Below are 19,587 nucleotides of genomic sequence, written 5' to 3' on the forward strand. Positions count from 1 at the left end.
TGTTGGTCTCCCGCCGTCAAATATGCCAATGTGTGCTGCACAGCGGGAGACCAACGAGCAAAAAATGAACTAGAACACTGTGTAACGATCAGCGATTTCACAGCAGGGGCCAGGTCGCTGCTTAGTGTCACACACAGCGAGATCGCTGATGAGGTAACTGGTACGTCACAAAACCTGTGACTCAGCAGTGATCTCGCTAGCGATCTCGCTATGTGAGAAGTACCCGTTAGGCATATGAGGGGTTAAGGTGAACAAAGGAATGATCCAGTGTCACGTTTTGCATAAAAAGACAGCTTTAATAAAGAACTTCTTTAAAATACAAAGAATATTTTTTTTGGTATACTTTGGTGGCTTATCTTTATTACAAGAAAAATATTCTTTGTATTTTAAAAAAGTTCTTCATTAAAGCTGTGTTTTTATGCAAAACATGAAGCTGGATCATTCCTTTGTTCACCTGTGTCTCAGACGCTGAACAGCAGCGGGATCTCGTGCTTCAACACCGCCAAGAGTGCGGACGTCTTGGGGTGAGCTGTATATTTGTTTCTCTGCACATCTGAGGGATTAAGCTGCCAGGAGCTCTATATAGATACTATATTTTCTCTAAAAATGCATGTGAGGTTCTTAGCACACAATATGATCAAATTGTGTGAGCCCATCTGCCAACGTCAAGGCGACCTCTTCAGATGGGTCCCTACACTAACTTATCACTAAACTACTAACTAACTGGGATTAAGTCACATCTGATATTATTACTACCATTTTTACTAATACTACACTATTACTTTTTTAAATGTCCATCTGTTATTATAATTTTCTTTATTTTTTTTATTATTTTTCTTACCTTTGTTCAAATTATATTAAAAAGATCCTAATAAATTATGCCTAATGCTTTTTGATCCAGAAGAAGGCGAAAACCCCTGTGACCCATTCAGCCAATTTGTGTCACAGGGGGAAAATTCCTTCTCGACCCCGTGAAAAGGCGATCAGTCCTAGAACCCTGGATCAAAGCTAATTATGCTATTTCTATCTAAGTAATTAATATTGAATTGCTAATTAAACTAGTACTATAGTGTTTATATATTTTAGGTGTTATACTATTCTTATCCTGCTCTCTCATTACAGTATTATTCTAACTTTTATATATTTTTTTTTAAGTTAGTGTTTTATTTTAATAGATATAACATTTTTTTTACTATTATTATCCTGCTATCTTATTATAGCATAATTCTAACTATTCTATAACTATTTGTACTACCCTAATCTACAATGTTGATCCAGAAGAAGGCAAAAACCCCTGTGACACATTCAGCCAATTTGTGTCACAGGGGAAAAATTCCTTCTCGACCCCGGGAAAAGGTGATCAGTCCTAGAACCCTGGATCAAAGCTAATGATGTTATTTCTAGCTAAGTAATTAATATTGCATTGCTAATTAAACTAGTACTATAGTGTTTATATATTTTAGGTGTTATACTATTCTTATCCTGCTCTCTTATTACAGTATTATTCTAACTTTTTTTTTTTTCTAAGTTAGTGTTTTATTTTAATAGATATAACGATTTTATTACTATTATTATCCTGCTATCTTATTACAGCATAATTCTAACTAGTCTATAACTATTTGTACTACACTAATCTACAATGTTGATCCAGAAGAAGGCAAAAACCCCTGTGACACATTCAGCCAATTTGTGTCACAGGGGAAAAATTCTTTCTCGACCCCGGCAAAAGGCGATCAGTCCTAGAACCCTGGATCAAACTGCAGTTCTACCTATTACTATGTTATTTTCTTCATATTTTTACTACTTTCTTATTAACACTCATATTATTGTTCTTATTATTATACTTACCACCGCCATGTTTGATGTTTCAGTGTTCAGGCCCCAGCAGGATGGTCCATATGATGTTCCTCCTTCCTCTCAAGAACCAGTTGACATATTGGCGGTTGTTTTCCTGCTGGATCCTTCTTTGTTGTGTCTTCTGTGCAGGGATCTTGATGTCCAGTTTTATCTTCTTTACCGACTTTTTTGGCATGTGATCTTCTTCTTCTTCTTTTTCTTCATCCAGGTAGCTGCATAATTCTCTCCAAATTTTTTTTTTTTCATATTCTTCTCTCCTATTCCTTTTTTCTCTGACATCGATTATTCTGGATGGCTTAGGCTGTTTTTCTCGCCGAACTCTATACATTTTCTGGGCCTCGGGGCTTGTCGGCATCAGGCGCTAGGAAGACAAGAGATTACGTTACAAGGATTAATAGGAACATCTGAATACACAACGACCTTATTATAAAAGAAACATCAATGTTGCCCTTAGTTTTCTCACTGACCTCCTTCTTGAAGATTGGTGATGGTAGCAGCATCATACAATAGGACAATCTTCTTAGTTTTTCCTCCGGTGTAATGTAAACTAAAGGAAACAACCAGATATTAGGCTCTGATTAGAGACTAAAGCCCCCCCTTAAAAAAAAAAAAAAAAAAAAAAAACACAGTGAGAACTGCAAGATTTTTAAGTGCTGTTTCCATTAAAGATTGTGATACGGATAAAAAAAAAACACAATGACAAATATTATTAAAAAATAGATTAAGCACAAAAACCTGATTTAAATAATAGGTGATTTCTGATGACAAATTCAAAGGTCCAAAGTCTAACAATGAATGGATAACCCCTTTAACACTAAAACTACCACATGTTTCATAATACCTATAACTACCATTAGGGGTCATTTTGACCCCCATTCAAAAGTACTGACTCTGGAGTAAAAATAACTTTTTTGTTGCCAACAAATTAAAGAACATTTATTTTAACTTAGTAGTAACAGTGTTCAGATCAAGTATGTCCATCATCCTCTCCAGAATCTTCGGTATCGTCCATTATATCTGATTCTTCGGAAATATCATGAGGAAAATATTCTTCCATCAGACTCTGAGTCTATTTGTTCCTGATTTTCTTCTTCTGACTCATTTTCAGATAAAATTTCATCACTTGTCAGACCCCTCTGCTTACTCATGCTTCAAATATACAGTGCTGGCCAAAAGTATTGGCACCCCTGCAATTCTGTCAGAGAATACTCAGTTTCTTCTTGAAAATGATTGCAATCACAAATGCTTTGGTATTATTATCTTCATTTATTTTGCTTGCAATGAAAAAACACAAAAGAGAATGAAACAAAAATCAAATAATTGATCATTTCACACAAAACTCCAAAAATGGGCCAGACAAAAGTATTGGCACCCTTAGCCTAATACTTGGTTGCACAACCTTTAACCAAAATAACTGCGAACAACCGCTTACGGTAACCATCAGTGAGTTTCTAACAATGCTCTGCTGGAATTTTAGACCATTCTTCTTTGGCAAACTGCTCCAGGTCCCTGAGATTTGAAGGGTGCCTTCTCCAAACTGCCATTCTGAGATCTCTCCACAGGTGTTCTATGGGATTCATGTCTGGACTCATTGCTGGCCACTTTAGTAGTCTCCAGTGCTTTCTATCAAACCATTTTCTAGTGCTTTTTGAAGTGTGTTTTGGGTCATTGTCCTGCTGGAAGACCCATGACCTCTGAGGGAGACCCAGCTTTCTCACACTGGGTCCTACATTATGCTGCAAAATTTGTTGGTAGTCTTCAGACTTCATAATGCCATGCACACGGTCAAGCAGTCCAGTGCCAGAGGCAGCAAAGCAACCCCAAAACATCAGGGAACCTCCGTCATGTTTAACTGTAGGGACGGTGTTTTTTTCTTTGAATGCCTCTTTTTTTTCCCTGTAAACTTTATGTTGATGGCTTTTCCCAAAAAGCTTTACTTTTGTCTCATCTGACCAGAGAACATTCTTCCAAAACGTTTTAGGCTTTCTCAAGTAAGTTTTGGCAAACTCCAGCGTGGCTTTTTTATGTCTCGGGGTAAGAAGTGAGGTCTTCCTGGGTATCCTACCATACAGTCCCTTTTCATTCAGACGCTGATGGATGGTACGGGTTGACACTGCTGTACCCTCGGACTGCAGGGCAGCTTGAACTTGTTTGGATGTTAGTCGAGGTTCTTTATCCACCATCCGCACAATCTTGCGTTGAAATCACTCGTCAATTTTTTTTTTCCTTCCACATCTAGGGAGGTTAGCCACAGTGCCATGGGCTTTACACTTCTTGATGACACTGCGCACCATAGACACAGGAACTTTCAGGTCTTTGGAGATGGACTTGTAGCCTTGAGATTGCTCATGCTTCCTCACAATTTGGATTCTCAAGTCCTCAGACAGTTCTTTGGTCTTCTTTCTTTTCTCCATGCTCAATGTGGTACACACAAGGACACAGGACAGAGGTTGAGTCAACTTTAATCCATGTCAACTGCCTGCAAGTGTGATTTAATTATTGCCAGCACCTGTTAGGTGCCACAGGTAAGTTACAGGGGCTGTTAATTACACAAATTAGAGAAGCATCACATGATTTTTCAAACAGTGCCAATACTTTTGTGCACCCCCTTTTTATGTTTGGTGTGGAATTATATCCAATTTGGCTTTATGACAATTTTTTTGTATTTTTTTTCATTGAAGACAAATTAAATGAAGATAATAATACCAAAGAATTTGTGATTGCAATCATTTTCAAGAATAAACTGAGTATTATCTGACAGAATTGCAGGGGTGCCAATACTTTTGGCCAGCACTGTACGTCGCAAAAAGGGACTTGTAAGATCGCAGAAGTAATAAAACAACACTGTACAAACATTCAGAGTTGTAGCTTGAACTGTAATCTTTGCTACTGAAGTGCAGACCGAAATCGCTACAAGAGACATGGATCAAACATGTTTAGGCAAAGCAAAATGCTGAATCATCCCTGATATGCAAAGATACAATTACACTCTACAACTAGGGAGAATCACTGTGATTTTCTGTACTCTGTAATATTAGGTGACTTGCCTACTACTACTTTTATGTATGGGGTCAAATTGACCCCTTCAGTACTTATTGGTATGAATTGTAAAATCCGGGCCCCTGAAAAAGTTACAATTCATTTTTGTGTCCTAAAATATACACTACCATGAATAAATAAAAGTCACAAAAGCTCAGAACTCATTTGTTAAAATTTTTGAAATTATAGGAAAAAGAAATAGCAAAAGGGTCAAAATGACCCCCTCCGGTAGTAGTGGATATCCTAAATCTAGGAAACAGTCGACCCTCACAGACTGATGATACTACCTGGTCCAACGCTGGCACAAGATCCAGTCCAATTAATGGCATCTGATGACATCTTCGTTTTGCTGAAATGTATCAAAATCCTATAAAAAAGGAGCAGAGGTTGTAGGGACCTGATCCATATTTGTATGACTTGGGTGACAGTTCCTGAAAACACTGAAGAACATTGTCTCTATATTCAGGGGCTGTTGTGGACGGGCGAGATTGGGAGATGGAAAGATATTTCCTGTTACATATGAGATCAATTTCACTAAAGGGGCTGCCTGATGGGACAAGTGATGGCCGATCCCCCTGGAGTGAGTGCGGGTGATGGATGTATCGCCGCCCGGTATCTGCTGTGAGTGCTAGTAATGGATGTATCGCCGCCCGGTATCTTGTGTGAGTGCGGGTCATTGATGTGTCGCCGCCCGGTATCTTATATTATGTCTTATACCTGATATCGCTCGCTGATCGCTGGTGTCTGTCTTCACTCTCTGATGAGGTGTAACAAACTGAGGATAAACAATTTTTTTTTTTTCTCTCATTCAAAGTGAGCAGTGCTATTGGCTGCTTATCAATGCAGTTACCATGGTGACAGAGGCATCTGCAGATTTAAAGGGACAGTATGCAGTAATTGCACTACAGTACATTTTACCATAGATTTCAGATTTCATATAACACTGTATATTACATGGAGCTGCTCAGATAATGTGTGGGCAGACGCTCCTGTATCTCTTCATATATTATGCACATTTACTTAGAAGAGCTGTATTGATATCTGGGGTAAAATTACTTGTGTTGTCAATTGTACGTGTATAAAGAAGGCCTGGTAGTGTCTGTAATGGGCTGAAAATTGTGGTTTTATGTTCAGAACAAATCTAAGTGTTTTATTCTCAGTGTTCCTATCAACTTTCTGCCGTATTTCCATCACAGAACATTGGTACATATAGCAAGGAGATGCCATAGCAATCAGACCATTGGGGTCAAATCAGGGGGCAGAGCACTGAGGTCCCTTTTGGCTTTTCTCCTGCAGTCAGTCCTCCTGGCTATAATACTTTATGTGACAAAAGTGAGTACACCCCTCACAGTTTTGCAAATATTGTGTTATATCTTTTAATGGGATAACACTGAAGATAGGACACTTTGATATAATGTAAAGTAGTCTGTGTACAGCTTGTATAACAGTGTAAATTTAATGTGCACTCTAAGTCAACACACAGCCAATAATGTCTAAACCACTGGCAACAAAAGTGAGTACACCCCTATGTGAAAATGGCCAAATTGTGCCCAAAGTATCAATATTATGTGTGGTTACCAGTTATTTTCAAACACTAAATAAATAAATAAATAAATTCCACCAAGCGCTGTGAAAAGTAATTATACTTTTTATTATATTGCAAAAAATTAAATGGAAGTAGCCGCTGGTAGAAGACAGATTCTGTGTCGAGATCTGTCAGATAATGGAAAAAACGACAACCAAATAAGTACTACCGTGCTACTAAAGGCTGGAGTCCAAACCATATGAATTAGGAGGTGTGGACCCAACAGACAAAAGGGCGTTAGTAAGAAATATAGTATATCCGGGGCGTAATTACGGCGGTCGCAGAGGTCGCCATTGCGACCAGACCTGGCAGGTTACGGACCCCAGGCTGCCCTGCAGATCAGCAGCCAGCTCTTTCTTGTGAGAGAGGAGCTGCGCTGTTCTGTCACATACCACGCACCGCTATATGACACCGGCACCAGTGGCAGCAGCGGGCCCCCTCCCCTGTCATCGCACACTGCAATGATAAAGCATCAAGCAACCTGTGCCGCTCCATCATTCTTCCCTTGCCTGGGTGGTGACATCACTCCTGTGCAACTGCTGTGCTGAGGCATGCAGAGTGCAGGACGGGAGGATGCTGACCGGAGCAGCAGGGGAACGAGGAGAGAGGTGAGTACTTGTTGTTTTTTTTATTATTTTTTTTTTCATATAAATCAGTGAGTGGCCAGAGACCTGGGGGGGGCTGCCTTATAAATAGAGGCCTGGGTGTACTGCATTATACAGGGAGGCCTGGTGGGCTTGCTGCATTATACATGGAGGCCTGGGGGTGCTGCATTATACATGGAGGCCTGGGGGTGCTGCATTATACATGGAAGCCTGGTGGACTGGCTGCATTATACATGGAGGCCTGGTGGGCTGGCTGCATTATACATGGAGCTCTGGGGGTGCTGCATTGTACATGGAGGCCTGAGGGTGCTGCATTATACATAGAGGCCTGGTGGGCTGTATTATACATGGAGGTCTATGGGGCTGCTTTATACATGGAGATCTATGGGGGTGCATTATACAACATGAAGGACACCTTAAACAAGGACTATAGGGGTGCACTATACATGGAGAAGTAGTAGGCTGCATAATACAATATGAAGGACACCTTATAAATGGAATATAGGCTTGCATTATACATGGAGGAGTATGGGGCTGCATAATACAATATGAAGGTTTATGGGGCTGCATTATAATACATATAGGACTATGGGGGCTACATTATATTATATGGAGGACAATGGAGGCTACCTTATGCATGGACTATGGGTGTGCATTATAAAACATGGAGGACTATGTAGTGCAGTATAATATATGGAGTATTATGGGGTAAATTATAATACATGGAGAACTATGGAAAGTGCATTATTACATGGAGGGCTATGGAGGTGCATTCTAATATATGAAGGGTTATATGGGACCCGCTATACTATATGGAAGGCTATCTGGGGGCCATTATAGTCTTTGGAGAACTATATATGAGGGGGGACAAAGATATAAGCATGGCATGGGAACGTTTTGTGCTGAGGGAAAAAGGCTCTTTCCCTCAGCAACCAGCTTTCCCATACTCTGCTATACATCTTCTCTCAGCACCCAGCTTTCCCCTGCTCTGATATAGGAAAGCTGGGTGCTGAGGGAAAGATGTATAGCAGAGCATGGGGAAGCTGGGTGCCGAGGACAAGATGGATATCAGAACATAGGCAAGCTGGGTGCTGATAGAGGGATTTCAGAGCATGGGAAGCCTGGGTGCTGAAGGTAAGAGCCAAGTGTCAGCATCATTATCCTGTACCCGAGTGTCAGTGTCATTATCCCGTACCCCAAGTGTCGGTGTACGTGGAGGGAACCCCGGTCCGAACTATGCACCGGGGCCCATCAAACTCTAGTTACATTAGTGGTAAAGACTGATTGATACTCCATGCTCACCAAGGCTTTTTTAAAAAAATCTGGTTCGATCTCCCATCATATGTGTTTCAGAGTGACATATAATCCCTGCCTGAAATTGATGGAGCCTTGAAAACACAGAGCACCCCTTTACTGGAGTCCCCAGCCCTCTAAAATTACATGCTATGATATTAATTATGGTTGCCATAACAGGTGTAGTGCATTATCAAGTCAGGGAATAACTCTTTGAAGCATATATCATATCCTCTCTACCCGTTCGTCATTCAGACAAACCACAGCAAACAGTAGACAGCATTTCTCTGGAAAATTCCCTCCCAACCCACTCAAAATTATACAAACAAGAACATTGAGAAATTCCTCTTACATTAGGAAACATAAGGCCAGTCAACACCATGAGAGCACCCCAAGAAGGTATCCAAAAATATACATTTTCAACAACGTTACCCTCGTTTCAAATAGCATCCTCCCACTCATGATCAGCAGAGTATAAAAAAAGATAGCTGTTAGCCAGTCAGGATTCAGAAAAGAAGGAAACAAAGGAGAAAATAGAGAGAAAAAGAGAACTAGAGTAAAGAAGAAAGAGGAGATAAAAGAGAAGGAAAAGGAGAGGAAAAAAGGTGGGAGAAAGGGTTGAAAGATTGTAATTACTCCACATCTATGTTCATAGATAAAACAATTAAACAGGAAAAAGTCCTTCAATTCATTGCCTAAGAAAAAGTCCTTTCACTAGATATCACATGGGAAGTCCCTTCATTCAGCTCCTTTCTCATGAGACTATTCATTAGAATCCAAACATGCTAAGGTTTCTGAGTAGTGATGGGCAGACCTGGACTGTAAGTCTGGATCTGTGCAGGTTCAAAAGTACCCAAACACCAGGCCTGGAGTTATAAGGGAGTACTGGTGACCTAGTGTCTGTGATTGGTTGCAGTCAGACGCGCCACCAGCCTGTGTGACAGCGTGTCTGACTGCTTGCAATCACAGACCCTGTCTACAGGTTTATATTGGTGTAAAAATAAATAATAAAATAAAATCATGTATGGTCCCTTCATATTATGATAACCAGCACAGATAAAGCATACAGCTACAGGCTGCAGCCCCCAGCCACATGCTAATCTTGGCTGTCTATCAAAATAAGAGGAACCGCATACAGCTTTTTTTTAAAAAAAAAAAAATATATATACATTTCATTTTAAAAACGCTGTGCGGTCTCCCAAACTTTGATACCCAGCCATAATAAAGCCCGACAGCTGGTGACTGGTATTCTCAGGCTGGAGAGACCCATGCTTATTGGGCCCCCTAACCTAAAAATAGCAGCCTGCAGGTACCTAGGATTGTCACATCCATTAGATGCAACAATCCTGGAACTTTACCCAGCTCATCCTGATTGCCACTCTAATGGTTGTGACAATCCTGGGCAGCTGCAGGCTGCTTTTTTTAGGCTGGGGGGCTTAATAAGCATGGGTCTCCCCAGCCTGATAATATCAGCCCCCAGCTGTCAGGCTTTATCATGTCTCGGTATCAAAATTGCAGGGGACCGCACTCCTTTTTTTACAATTATTTATGTAAATATTTTTATTTAAAAAGCCGCATGTGTTTCTCTTATTTTGGTCCACAGCCAGGAAAAGCACACGACCGGAGGCTGCAGGTTGCAGCCTGTAGCCGTATGCTTTATCTGTGCTGGGTATCATACAGGGGGACCTTATGCCAATTATTTTATTTATTTATTTTTACAACAATAGAGACACACAAACAGCATCTCTGATTGGTTGCAGTCAGACACGCTATCACACAGGATAAGGGCGTGTTTGACTGCAACCAATCAGAGACTAGAGGACTGCTGGTGGGCTGGGGAAGATGTGAATATGTACGAAGGATAATGAGCGGCCTCGGAAGTAGCGTTAGAGCCACGCAGAGATTCGATAATTATAACATGCCTGCTCCAATCCCCCTATCCTTTCTACCACCATTTTAAAGCACCAGATTCTGGTCCCCCATAGACTTACTGGCGTCCGGCCAGATATTCGAGATCAATTACGGGCCCAAACTGGATTTTTTTATTTTTTCTTTATCTACAAGTCTCCCCATCACTACTTCTGAGGGAGATTAAAACAATAATAAGAATAACAATGACATCATCGATCTACCTTAAAAATATTGCAATATCATGTGAGAAGGGGTTCTCAGTGGAAAAAATATATTCTTCTTCCCCCGACGACAGGAAATGTTTGCCAGGGAAGGTGAAAATTTCACACCCATGGCACATCCTTGTGTCTGAACATAGTAACTGCCCATAAAAATAAAAAAAATGTTTTTCAATAAAAAATGTGTGACCTCTAAAATATATTTTTGTAGGTCGTCTGAGTAGTTACTATATTTAGACAACTGCTGTTCCAGTGCTAATATGGCTAAATTGTGAGGATAGAAGTATAGAGACTGGCAATATCACAAGTTAGCCAGCTATATTCACTTTCCCATGAAAATTCAGAAAAAACGTTCAGAATGTGTTTTGTGTCCCGGACGAGACTGGGTGAAATCTGAGCTAACACCTGCAAACGAGAATATAACCATTCGGACAATCGCTCTGTCAGGTACCCAATTCCAGAAACTATGGGTCTAAAATTAGGAGGAAAAGAATTTTTGTGCATCTTAGGTAGTGCATGGAATAATGGTGTAGACGGACAGGATGGATTCAAATAATCACTCTGTTTCTTAGTGATAATACCTAATTGTGTTCCTTCTGCTAGGATTCTTTCTAAAGGTCCAGTCACACATAACGAGATCGTGAACGAGATCGCTACTACGTCACACTTCCTGGATCGTTGCTAAGTCGTTGTTGAAATCGCATGTAAGGTGTCACACATAACGACTTTAGGAACGAGCATGCGTCCCGTATAACGATCTTGCAAATCGTCGGGACCCTGTCACACAGCAACTGTGTTAACGATTCCGATCCCATTGGGGGCGTAGTGAAACGCAGTGAGCCACGTAGACGTGCATTTGCGTCGCCTTTTCCATACCCCCTCCGCTTTGATTGGTGGCCAATACTGCTTTCTGATTGGGCGGCCGGGCAGGCGTCGCCTTTTACATACCCCTCCGCTCTGATTGGTGGCCAATACTGCGTTCTGATTGGGCAGGCAGGCGGCGTTTCTAGCGGTTAAATTTTGTATCGTGTCACCCTTTGTCACTTCTTTTGAGCTTTGCTTTGAGAATAGAACCTGCGACTCCACCCTGATTCATTCGTCCTTTGTACCCGGTCGCTTGGTTGGGGTTTTTTCGGATCGAAGCCGCATCTGCACCCGGATTCATCCCTCTTGCATTCCCAAGTGTTTACGGTGAGATCGAATATGCGATTTGCGATTCCACCAGGATTCTTCACTGATAGACAGCTATACACCTCTTTGAAAAGGTAGGTCCTTATTTGGGGGGGGTCCTCAATTTTGTTTAATGTTCTTGCTATTATAACATGTTAGTATTTATTATGTGAGTTAATTAAAGTGGCTGGCTTTTATCTGTGTGCATAATGCCTTTTACAGGGGGTCTCATATGCGTACATCCATAGTGCCGTTTGTAATGTGTCCTATCCTAGCATCGCTGGCTCTTTTGTCTCTCAGCTACAGACGCCATTTTGTGTCTCTGCCACACATAGAACAGGGGGCGGCCATTTTAGTCTCTGCCACACCATAACCAAAAATTGAGATTGGTTTATTGTAACTTCTCTTATGTTTACATATAATTTTTGCATTCTTTATTTCAGAAGTCTTATTACAACAAAGAAGAGATCGTGCGCGAGCTTTTGGAGTTGTATAAATCACTGCCCTGCCTGTGGAAAATCAAATCAGCAGAATATTCGGACAGAATAAAAAAACAAGAGGCCTATGCCCAATTGGTGGAACTTTTTAAAAAAACACAGTGGAGGCGAGGCGGTGGATGCCAAGCTTGTTAAAAAGAAAATACAAGAATTGCGGACTGTTTACAAGAAAGAAGTTAACAAGGTGGAGAAATCCAAAAAGTCTGGGGCCGGCACCGACCAGGTCTATGTTTCACCTTTGTGGTACTATAATCTCCTAGAATTCACGAGGGACCAGGAGCCAACCAGAAGGATGGAAAGCTCATACCTACCAAACCAGGATCCGCAAACAGACATCCCAATCGATGACAACACCTCCGCTGTTGTAGATGTAAGTACCTTATTTGCTTCATGGTACATAGCATTAAAACTTTTTATGTACATTCCATTGATGAATACAAAATAGTAACTTCTTGTTACCATGATTTATTGTGGAGTTTTGAAAAGTTATCCCTTCCAGTTCAGATAAGTACACTCCAATACAATTTTGTCACACTTAAATTAAATATAATACCTATTAAAATGTATGGCTTTTACTTAACATTTATTTTTCTGTTCCCGCAGAACCCTCAGACAGATATGGTGAGGCCCCAATTGGACGAGAATCCCACCACGTCTACCGAGGCGATTGTGGAGGATAATGAAGCACCTGCACCCTCTGGTGAAATGCGGCGAACACATTTCCGCAAAAGGAAGGCCATCCCAGTGACATCCGCCGATTTTTACTCTTTAGCGAACAAACTTCTATTCCAGCCAAAAAGCACACTAGTTGATAGCTTTGCAACATTTGCGTCAGACAGACTCAGCAAACTGGATTCCACACAGAGGGAGCAAGCAGAGAGACTAATGTTCGAAGTCCTAAGAAAGGCAGGACGAGGAGAACTTGATGAAACTGATACTATATGTAGGATGAACCAGCCCAATCATTCAACTTCATGGATTCATCCACAGCCCCTACGAAGTACACCAAAGAGGATGCCTCCACCAAGCTTGCACCTTGACCTCCCCCCACAGTATCCCCCCCACAGTATCCCCCCCCACAGTATCCCATTTATTCAAATTAATCATTTTTATCCCAACTGTCGTCTCCCACCCGGCTAGGATATGCCACCCGATATGAAGAGGGCAACTAAAGTTTGTTATTTGTGTGTAATTTTAATTGATTGTTTCATTTTGATTGTAATAATAAATTTATGTTGGTTCAATCTTGCAGCCTGCTTTACTTAATTCAGCATATGGTTGTGACGCCCTGGCAAAACACGGTAGTTACAGAGGTTGTACCATACTCCACCCTCATTGGCATACCACCACACAACCCACAACCAGTAAAGCCTAGTCACCCCCTCGTGACAATAAGGACACAGCAGTGGGCGGGACCAGGCAGATGGGAGCGCCCACCTAGGGGTCCTGAGATGTCAGGGGCGGGACCACTGTAGTCAAGTTCTGACAGTTGAAGTGGAGTAGTCTGAAGCATAGCGGAGTCAGGGGTTGGGGCCCATGGACTACTGGACTAGGTGACAGATGGCAAGCAGGCTCAAAGGCGACATAGATCCGGGCGCGGGTGAGTACACTGGTACAACCCTGCATGTCACCTTCCACAGTTATTTAGCCCATACACCAGGGCCCAGGGACTACACCTCCCCTAACCGTCCCACCATCAGTCACCGCAGCACCCGGTTGGCCTTACCAACAACTCACTCCCCAGTAAACAATCCCTTTCTACGGTATACTGTACGGACGGCCGCATGAGCCCGGGTCCGGCCAGCACTTGTTACTACCTGGCCAAAGGCGGGATAATGGGATTGGTGCATCTATACAGATGCATACATGTAATATAATGTTTGTGAGTGTTAATTAACCCGATGTGTACTCTGGCTAGGAGGGCAGGGAGCCAGCGCTAAGTGGTGTGCGCTGGTGACCAAGGTAAATATTGGGTAACAAGCGCTTGGTTACCCAATGTTTACCGTGGTTACCAGTGTCCTCAGCTTCCAGACGCCGGCTCCCTTAAAGCGCAGCATCGTTTCCAAGTCGCTGCTGGCTGGGGACTGGTCGCTGTTGAGATCTGCCTGATTGACAGCTCACCAGCGACCATGTAGCGACGCACCAGCGATCCTGACCAGGTCAGATCGCTGGTGGGATCGCTGCTGCATCGCTAAAGTGTGACGGTACCCTTATACCTTTACTATCAGTTAAAGCTCGCAGTTCACTAATGTTCAGTGTTCCGTCTTCAAGTTCCTCTGGCGATGGCATTCTGTCATCGGATTCCTCAGGCAATGGTATTTGGTCTTGGGGTTTCTCCGACGATGGTATTCAGATTTCAGGTTCCACTGGTAATCGTATGCAGTCTTTGTGTTCGTCTGGGGCTCAGCACACTTCCTGATCATTCCACTGCAGGCAACATGAGCCTGACCTACTGCACACACGTCTTCTTCCTTGGTAATCTTGGCATCAACTCCACCTTCTCGCTACCGGCCCAGCCTTTTATATATTGCCCACTGCACCACAGTTGTCACCTGACTCGACATCCTGCTCTGCCAAAAGCGGAAAAATGGGGTTGGTGCATCTATGCAGATGCATACATGTAATATAATGTTTGTGAGTGGTGATAGATGTTAACTTGCTTTTTGAAATGACACGTAACAAACAGGAGATATCAATTTCAAAGTCTTTATAAAACAACATGTACTTCAGAGGGTTCATGAAAAGAGAAAAAATCCAGCTCACCAACCGTCCTGCTGATAATATCCAATTCCTGCCCACGGAATATGGCTAGGCAGCCGTACAATTATAGAAAAAAGCAGCAAATTTCCAGCGCCAGGAGAAGCTTAATTAAAAATCCACTTTATTATGAAAAATAAAATAAAAAACAGCAGGTACAGCATATGTCGGATAGCTTACAGAACAACGCGTTTCGACGCTCAGGTCTTAATCATGTTCTGACATTGAATGCGACCATCTTCCTTTTGTCGGATCTCTCCACCATTGATAATCCTAAATACATGTGTGGGTCGTAATAGGCAACTCCCAAAATGGTGGTGGAGAGAGATCCCACAGAATGGAAGAAAAAATTCTAGATATATATAGAATTGTTATAAGATAAGCAACATTCTCATATATACTTTTAAAATATGGATATTCACTATGGATTTGATATATACTATATATATATATATATACTATCGGTCGCATTGGGGGGGGGAAATATTTTTATGAATTTTTGGGAGACAGTGGTATATTGGGACCACAGGATTTTTATTAAATAATAGATAAAATTCCTGTGGTCCCAATATACCACTGTCTCCCAAAAATTTATAAAAATATTCCCCCCCCCAATGCGACCGATAGTTTCGGGTATTGGGTCATTGGGGGAAAACCTGGGAGGGTGGATAGATCATTTTTTTCAACCCCTGATCCTTGATATACCAGGTTATCTCAGGGATACCAAGGAAGTCGTTAGGGCTTTGGATGGTTACAGTTGGAAATCTTACTATTCTTGGCTATCATGTGACGTGATTTCACTATATCCATCTATTCCCCATAATGTGGCATAACGCTGTCTATCTCAACATCTAGATAAATTTAGTGACTATGACATTTGTCTGAAGGATTTTTTAATTTCTTCAGTGGAGTTTCTTTTGAGACATAATTATTTTTCTTTTGACAAGAAATTCTATCTACAGTGCAGAGGAGTAAGCATGGGGGCTCGCTTCTCCCCCTCGCTAGCAAATATAGTGATGGCGAGGTGGGAGGAAGATTTTCTGTACACTGACCAAAATGTTTTTTCCAGGTATCTGCGTTGGTATGGCAGATATCTGGATGATTTACTCATTATTTGGTCAGGACCAACAGATCATATTGAGGAGTTTCTTGCTTATATGAATAGTAATGGTTTTAATTTGAAGTTCACATCCTATTTTCATCCAACCACTATGAATTTCCTGGATATAACTTTATCTGTGAATGATTCTGACTGTGTCATAGTCACACCGTATAGAAAGCCTACTGCCACCAATTCTATACTAACAGCACCATCCGGCATGCTGCGCACTCCCAAGCGGATGGAGCATGATGGGGGGTGCGCAGCATGGCGGATGGAGCACGTTTGGGAGTGCGCAGCATGGCGGATGGAGCACGTTTGGGAGTGCGCAGCATGACGGATGGAGCACGTTTGGGAGTGCGCAGCATGACGGATGGAGCACGTTTGGGAGTGCGCAGCATGCCGGATGGTGCACGATGGGGAGTGCGCAGTATGGCGGATGGAGCACGTTTGGGAGTGCGCAGTATGGCGGATGGAGCACGTTTGGGAGTGCGCAGCATGGCGGATGGAGCACGTTTGGGAGTGCGCAGCATGGCGGATGGAGCACGTTTGGGAGTGCGCAGCATGGCGGATGGAGCACGTTTGGGAGTGCGCAGCATGGCGGGTGGAGCACGTTTGGGAGTGCGCAGCATGGCGGATGGAGCATGATAGGGGGTGCGCAGCATGGCGGATGGAGCACGTTTGGGAGTGCGCAGCATGGCGGATGGAGCACATTTGGGAGTGTGCAGCATGGCGGATAGAGCACGATGGGGAGTGCGCAGCATGGCGGATGGAGCACGTTTGGGAGTGCGCAGCATGGGGGATGCAGCACGATGGGGGGTGCGCAGCATGGGGGATGGAGCACGATGGGAGGTGCACACCTCCCCCCAACACACACACACACACACGCGCACTGCACAACACACACACTAGGAATCACAAACAACGCCCTACACAGACACCCACACACAGACAACGCTGCACACACAAATATACGCACATACTGCACAACACACACATTGCTCAAAACATACCTCCCCCCAAAACACACCACACACACACACAAACCGCACAACACACACACACACACAACGCTACAGACACACAGCGCTCCACAAACAACGCAACACACATACAACACCGCTCTCACCCCCCGCGACACTCAGAACATGTACAGCGCCCTACACAAACACTTGGTAACTACACACAACAACATCTACATATATATATATATATATATATATATAACAAAAATCATACATGAACTACACAATACGTAAATTCTAGAATACCCGATGCGTAGAATCGGGCCACCTTCTAGTATATATATATTCTCTGATCAAATTATTATAATAGTGATGATCAAAAGATTCATCAACATCTTATTCCAAGTACAACCATACTGAATATTATAGGATACAAGGTATTTATGACACATGCCCCATACTCACTGATCTAAGATCTCTTACCTCTAATCCTGAATATCTCTAATTTCTCAAAGGGACCACAAGGAAAGCATAATATTTTGTTAGCCTGTTTTCCAGAGACTCAGAATATTTACTTTGTGAATCCGTACATAAATACCAATAAGGTAAAAAAGCTCCTGTGGTATTTCACTAGGAATATATACATACATTTGGTACCCCCCTCTTTTATACATATATCCCTTTTCCGTAGGACTTGTTCCCTAGGACTCCTAATGCAAGAGCTAATGAATTGAAGTGGTGTTCCTCTACAAATATCCCCCGTAAAAACTCCTTTCTTTTTCTGCACGTACAGAACCTGAATAAACCACCTCACAATAACTGAGGTATGTTATACCGTTCACACAGACCATCATGTTGCCTGCCTTCTGCTTTTTTCTTTCTTCTTTCTTTTTTCCTCCTCTTTCCTTTTCTTTCTTCATTTGCTTGTTCTTTTTCTTTTCCTTCTACATGACGAACTACCAGTGTGTATTATATTACTGTTCTTTGAATTTTTGTCAACGCTCACATGATAATATCTTTACATCTCTACATGTGTTTTACTACTTTATTGTATCTCCATGTTAACCTTGTATCATAATGTGTATATTGATTGTTGTCTGTTTGTTTTATATTCTTTTAGTGTATATTGGCGTGAAGAAGGCCCGTTACTGGGCCGAAACGTCCCATTTCCACTTAGTCTATCTATTAATTAATCAAATATATGAAAAAATATTTATTAATAAAAAATTATTTTTGGCACAAAAACGAATCTGTTGATACTTTCTTCAAATCAATGAGAGTGCAGTGATTCATATATATTGTAACTCGGACCTCGGTCCTCTCACTAGCACCTCAACCCCTTCTCCTTATTAGGGCAGAGTGCACACCATTTATTTCATACTGTTAAAAATAAATTACAACTTAAAAAGAAAAAAACTATTAATAACAATATTGTCTTTTCCACTAACTATAGCAATCAATATAATTTGGTCACTAATATAGTGAAAAAATATTTACCAATCCTAAATGAGGATCCAGTATTAAAACAGGTAATAAAAAACAACGTAAAATGTGTTGCTAAACGAGCTCCAACCCTGGGTACTATACTCTCCCCGAGTCTTTTTCTGAGTGATAGTAGTTATGACAAACAATCCTCTTGGATTGCCCTAAAAGGCTTTCATAAATGTGGTGCGACGAGATGCAAAGCGTGCAGCTATGTACAAAAAGGGAAAACCTTTTATTCCATTTCTAATCAAAAAACATTTCAAATTAATTCCCTGATTAATTGTAATACCACTTACGTAGTATATTTAATAACCTGCAAAATATGTAACATCCAGTATACAGGCTGCACAATGGGTCCATTAAAAGTTAGGATCAGAAGGCATCTTTCTGATGTCTCCAAACAAAACGCAATTGCGACTTCTGCAGTATCCAAACACTTTGCCTCTATTCACAAGGGAGATGTTAGTGGTTTTCAGTTTATGGGTATTGAACAGGTTTTCAGACCGATTAGGGGTGGAGATCATAGAAGGAAACTCCTCAATAAAGAATCCTTCTGGATCCTCACCCTTAATACAAGAAACCCGAACGGTCTGAACAATCGCCAGGATTTAATACTGCATTATTGAACTAAAATAGTACCAAAATAAATTAACCTGACTTTTCTAAAAAATAAACTTGGAAAATTTATATATATAAAATAATTATTTTGAATGCTATATAAGGGAAAATCTATCTATTATAAATTTGCTACAAATTCACTAATGCAGTTTTTTGTTGATTTGAGAATATATATATATTCTCTGATCAAATTATTATAATAGTGATGATCAAAAGATTCATGAACAAGTGAACAAAAAATCCTTATAACCTAGTTCAGACCATACGTGGTTCCTATATATCCCCTTTGTGCATCATTGCACTGATGGATTTTATATCCCATTTTCCTTATAGGATTGACATCCATTTTTTGTCTTCTTGACTATTGCAAAAATATACCTATATTCTACCTTTTACCACTCTACTTAAACATACAGTTATAATGTGGTTTGCTTATTGTCTTTTGATTTATACATATATATATATATATAATTAAAAATAAATAAATG

At 41.4% G+C, this 19,587-nt stretch overlaps 1 protein-coding gene across 1 annotated transcript; it reads left to right on the forward strand.

The window, feature by feature from the left end:
- The first annotated feature begins 12,099 nt into the window (after positions 1-12,099).
- LOC142294920 (uncharacterized) lies at positions 12,100-13,355 on the forward strand. The gene is made up of 2 exons (XM_075337988.1): positions 12,100-12,545; positions 12,779-13,355. The coding sequence occupies exons 1-2, from the start codon at positions 12,243-12,245 to the stop codon at positions 13,313-13,315; spliced, it is 840 nt and encodes a 279-aa protein (XP_075194103.1). The 5' UTR covers positions 12,100-12,242; the 3' UTR covers positions 13,316-13,355.
- The last annotated feature ends 6,232 nt before the right edge of the window (positions 13,356-19,587 follow it).

Source organism: Anomaloglossus baeobatrachus, chromosome 1 (genome assembly GCF_048569485.1).
Source record: "Anomaloglossus baeobatrachus isolate aAnoBae1 chromosome 1, aAnoBae1.hap1, whole genome shotgun sequence".
NCBI lineage: Eukaryota > Metazoa > Chordata > Amphibia > Anura > Aromobatidae > Anomaloglossus > Anomaloglossus baeobatrachus.